This window comes from Pterocles gutturalis, unplaced genomic scaffold (assembly GCF_000699245.1).
Source record: "Pterocles gutturalis isolate BGI_N339 unplaced genomic scaffold, ASM69924v1 scaffold17065, whole genome shotgun sequence".
NCBI lineage: Eukaryota > Metazoa > Chordata > Aves > Pterocliformes > Pteroclidae > Pterocles > Pterocles gutturalis.
Window position 1 is genome coordinate 24948 of NW_010146251.1, and position 4992 is coordinate 29939.

Consider the following 4992-nt stretch of genomic DNA (forward strand, 5'->3'; position numbering starts at 1 on the left):
AGGCTCCACCACCTCCCCATGCCCCAGCATGGGGGCTCCTGTCCTGTCCCACGCTGGCTCCCTGCCTTTCGCCGCAGCACTGGGAAAAGGGGCTCAGCCTTTCCCTCCCCTCGCTATCATCTGGGTTGGATCCTGCCCTCTCACTCACTGAGGATGCTTTGTGTACCACCTTGTGGTTCTTCCCCATGGGTTCCCTCGCCCCTGCTCACCTTGGAGAGCACAGGTCTGCCCCGAGCACACCGGTGGCTCTTGGCTGATGAGCCCGGTGCTGTGCTGCCCACACCGCAGGCGAGCTGTTCGCCTGGGGACAAGAGCCTCTGGAAAGCGCAACTTGTGGTACAGGAAGAGTTTGGCAGCAAAGTATAGAAGGGGTTGCAGGTGCCACCGGCGGCTCTCAAGGGTGGGATGCAAGAAGCAGCCGAAGATGGGGTGTGCTGTGCTAGAGGGGGTCCGGGACTCACCTCAGTGAGGTTACTGGCAGGACAAGAGAACGTGACTCTGTGTGGGTCAGGAGTTACCCATCATTAGATATTAAGAAGAAATTTTTCACTGTGAGGGTGGTGAGGCACTGGCCTAGGTTGTCCAGAGAAGCTGTGGATGCCCCATCCCTGGAGGTGTTCAAGGCCAGGCTGGATGAGGCTTTGAGCAACCTGGGCTGGTGGGAGGTGTCCCTGCCCATGGCAGGAGGTTGGAACTAGATGATCTCTAAGGTCCCTTCCAGCCCAAACCGTTCTGTGATTCTATGATCCTGTGTCACCATGAGCCGAGGATTGTTAGCTGTGGTGGCAGCCAAATGCGTTTCATACCGCTTGGTCCCTCAGAATCTCAGGTTGGTTTGTAGTGACTTTCCTGTGCATTTTCCTTGGGAAAACAACATTCCCTTCACAGTGTCAAGGGAAAAAGAAAGTGTGGTCTTTATGGAGGCCGTTAGTCCCCACACGTGACAGAGAGGTGATTTCTGACCCCAAGCCCGGCTCCCATCGGTGTGTTTGTCAGTGGGTGCTTTGCCTGCCTTGCCCATCTGGGGTGGCCGGTGGCTACATGTGCTGCTTTATCTCCCGCAGGCTCCTGCTTCTGGGTCGCCGTCCTGGACGGCAATGTGGTGGGGATCGTGGCGGCGCGGGGCAACGAGGAGGACAACACAGTGGAGCTGCGCCGCATGTCTGTCGACTCCAACTACCGTGGTAAAGGGATCGCCAAGGCCCTGGGCCGCAAAGTGCTGGAGTTCGCCGTGCTCAACAACTACTCCTCTGTCGTGCTGGGAACCACGGCTGTGAAGATGGCAGCCCACAAGCTCTATGAGTCTTTGGGGTTCAAGCACGTGGGTGTCGTCGAACATTATGCCCTGCCAGGGATGACACGCTCCTTACTGGAGAGGATGTTTTTCCAGCTTCGCTACCACCGCTACCGCCTGCAGCTGCGGGAAGAATAAAAAAAAACCCAACCAACCAAACGAAAAAAAAATTTTTTTTTCTTCCTCCTCTCCCTTCAAAAAGAATTAATTGCCCTATTCCTCGTCACTGTTGATTTGCCAATTTTGGGTTGAGTTTTTGTTCCCTCATGTCATCTTTTGGTTTGCTCCGTGCAGCTCGATGGTCCGGCCGAGCAGCGCTCCTTCCTCGCATGCTGCAGGTGGTGGTGCTGGGAGTCCTGCGGCGGGCAGAGCGGAGCGGAGCGGCGGCCTCTCCTTCCCAGGTACCTCTGTAAAGCACAGAAACTTTAACTGCAAAATAGTACCACTGCTCTGGTGTACATAGTCTTCTCCTTTTCCAAATGTAAGATAACCTAGTGATGCATTCATAATAGTGCAGAAATATTACTTGAATGCAGTTTTCAGTATTTCATGCACCAGTAAGTAGAATATGCATTCGTCTTACCGTTATTTACTGGTTAATAGTTTTCAAAGAAAAAGTGGGGGACAAACCCTGCCCCCCTTCAGCCCCAACCCGCTTGCTACAATGCATGAAGAGGAAAGCGCCTGCACGCACTCCAGCACATCGCACTGCCACCAACAGCACTGGTGTTGCACTTTTTTTGGATGTGCCTCATTCTGCCAAATGTCTGAGAGACCCTGGGTGCATCCGGTAACCACGACTCCGCTGCATTCCCGCCCTCCTTCCTAAGCCAGCACAGACTCGCACCGGCTGAACTCTGAGCCCCGTTGTACCATAGCGTGAAGTTAAGATTAAACCTAAATATCTCCTGCGCTGTTCCGTAGCCACGCGTAGCCTGCAGTCCTGGGCCAGACTCCGCATGTGCATTGGACTTTCTCTTTGCTGCCTTTTGGGTTTTTTTGTTTGTTTGTTTATTTTGATTTTATTTTTTAAGGGGTGGGTTTTTTTGTTGTTGTTGTTATTATTTTTAGTTTTGGCTTTTGCTGAATGGTGTCATTGAGGCGTAATGGAGGCTGCAGTTCCTATGGCAACACATTTGCACATTACTGTGCGCACCAACTCCAACCACTTCAGAGAAGCAACGTGTGACAGATAATAGCATTTTGGGGAGGGCTGGGGTGGGGGGGGGGAGCATACTTATTATCTTAACCAGCTGCTTGTTTGATAAATGTAGACGGCCTCACTGCAGCCTTCCATCAAAGGTAATTAACTGCTTTAATGATGTCAGATTTGTGAATTGTACAATGCAAAAAGCAATGCAAAGCAGATTCGGCATGTGTCTGTACCCAGTATGTATGTACAGTGCCTGCCAACTAAAGAATAACCAAGACTACAGCTTCTTCTAGCCTGAGATATCAACTTTTATAACTTATTTAAACAAATATCAACTTTGCATGAATTATGTCTTGGGGAAAAAAAAAGATCGGTAGGTTTTAATTTTTAAAATGTGGTATCAGAAGTATAAAGAAAAACCATTTCTGGCTGCACTTAATTTGGGGTGGGTGGAGGGGTTCAGCTCTGTTAATACATTTAAAGGGAAAACACCTTTAATTTAGTTCCTTGGGGGGAAAAAAAAACTTACTATTTTATGAAGTATTATGCGTGTGTGTGGGGGGGAAAAAACACAACACCTATCATGATGAACTTGATGAAAGGTTCGAGCATGCGTAACCACGCTTGCACTTGCAAACACAATGGAAGCAGCAGCAGGAGAGCCCCGGGAGGGAGGTGGCGTGGGGCGTGCGGAGAGGAGAGGAGCCGTGGGGCGGACGGGGAGCAGGCAGCGTGGACCCATGCGTGGGATGCTGCCTGCGCCTCACTTGTACCAAGAAGGGCCCTTTCCTCTCCAGCCAAAACCTTTCCCAGCACTGAGATGCAGCTGATGATGCTGAATGAGAGCAGCGGGGAGGGGGCTCGCCCCATCCCTGCTGGGGCTGTGAACCGGGTGCTGATGTCGGGGCTGGAGGAGCCGTTTGGCACAACCCTGGCAGCGCTCTCAGTGCTGGGCTCAGTCGAGTCTGTAAGGAGCCGGAGGGACAGAGTCCCAGTGTGTGTCCCAGAAATAAGGGGGGAAATGAGGATGGTGAAGGGCACTGTAGCAAGAGACCGTGAGCTTAATTAACAAAATTTCTGTATGGGGCACTATATTTTTAAAAGTCTTTCTATGCTGTACATTTCTCCTGAAGCTGAAATAATGTACTGTTGGTAGGGGTTTTTGTATAGTGTACAGAAATTGGCAGAATATTTTCTTGCTGCATTCAGTGATTTATTAACTGGAGTAAAATAGACAAATATAAAGTGTTAGCAAAAGTTGAAAGAGAAAAAAAAAACCACAAAACAGTTTGTGCCTTTTTTAGTTTATTTTTCTGTTGCTACATAATCACTGCACTAAAACCTTTCCAGAGGGGAAAAAACCCAAGAACTAGTCTCTTAATAAGGGAGGAATACATAAAGCCTAAATTGAGCGTTAATTTTTTTATTGGGATATTTAATTAAAGAATGTTGCTGGTTTTATTTGATACCTGTGCCTTTGTAATAAAACTCTACATCCTGTCAGAAAAGCCAAACCCGGAATAAATCCCACCAGAATCCCACAGATGCAGAAGTACCATCAGGTTACCAGTATTTTCTTTAAAAACATATAAACCTTAACTGATGATATTACAGTATGTGATTGTAGTACCTGTTGAGTTGCCTGGAAAAGAGGTGCTTTGGAAAGGTGCAGCTTTCAGGGTCCTGTCTGCCTTCCTCCCCGGGCACGCCAGCTGCTGGAGATGCACTGATAAGGATTGAGTCGTTGCCACTTGGCTGGTAGCTGCTGAGCAAATTTCTTCCCTTAATGCTTCTGCCAGTTGCTTTGTGACCAGGCTCTTTGGAAAAACTCCAGCTGGTTGCTCCCAGCTCTCCAGCCAGGACAGCTCGTTTCTCAAGGAAAGGGCTGGCTGCCAAACAGGCTGGCTTTTGCTTTCCTCGGAAGATGGAGAGTGCTGGCAGGTGAAACACCGCTGATCCCAGCCCTGGTTTTTGTTGGGAAGACCACGTGGCTGCCAGAGCTGCATCCCTGGTCGCAGCAGCATGACAGAGGTACGGGACCTCCGGTGTTGCTGCTGCTTTCCCACCCGGAGCTGCTCTCAATAGGATTAGACAAGGTTGGGCTTAAAAGCGTCAAGTGGAACTGTCATTTCATCTGCATTCATGGGAAGTTTACCTAAATGTGACAGCTCGGGCAAAGCTAGAATGCCTCTTCCCACTGCTCTGTGTGGTCCCTGGGCTCTGGACCCTCCCCAGGGTCCAGCTGCCTTGCCCCTCGCTGCCAGGGCCGGCATGCTTGCAGACCACGCCACAGTTCACAGGGTGACATGTTGAGGTTAAAAAGCATTGTGTGGAAAAGTCAGATCCCACAGCTCATCACTTGTGACCCCCAGCACTGGTTTTGCAGCCCCCTTGGGGAGCTTCTTGCTGCTGCTTCTGGGATTCTTCTGCACCAGATAGCCATGGTGGGCACAGCCTAGCACTGGGACCCTCAGCATGCCCCTTTGGGCTAGAGCATCACCTCCTGCCTGCTCCCGTCCCAGTTCAGTGGCTGAGTGGTGCAGGG

The 4992-nt window shown here is 50.4% G+C and overlaps 1 protein-coding gene across 1 annotated transcript in view; it reads left to right on the top strand.

Annotated features, from left to right (window-relative positions):
- Positions 1–1489, top strand: part of LOC104470670 (N-acetylaspartate synthetase-like) — a gene marked incomplete at its 5' end in the record, with an annotated part of 25815 nt that extends 24326 nt beyond the window's left edge. The window contains 1 exon segment of the mRNA XM_010085672.1: positions 1065–1489. Coding sequence (XP_010083974.1) covers positions 1065–1432 — 368 coding nt within the window.
- Between the last annotated feature and the right edge of the window lie 3503 nt (positions 1490–4992).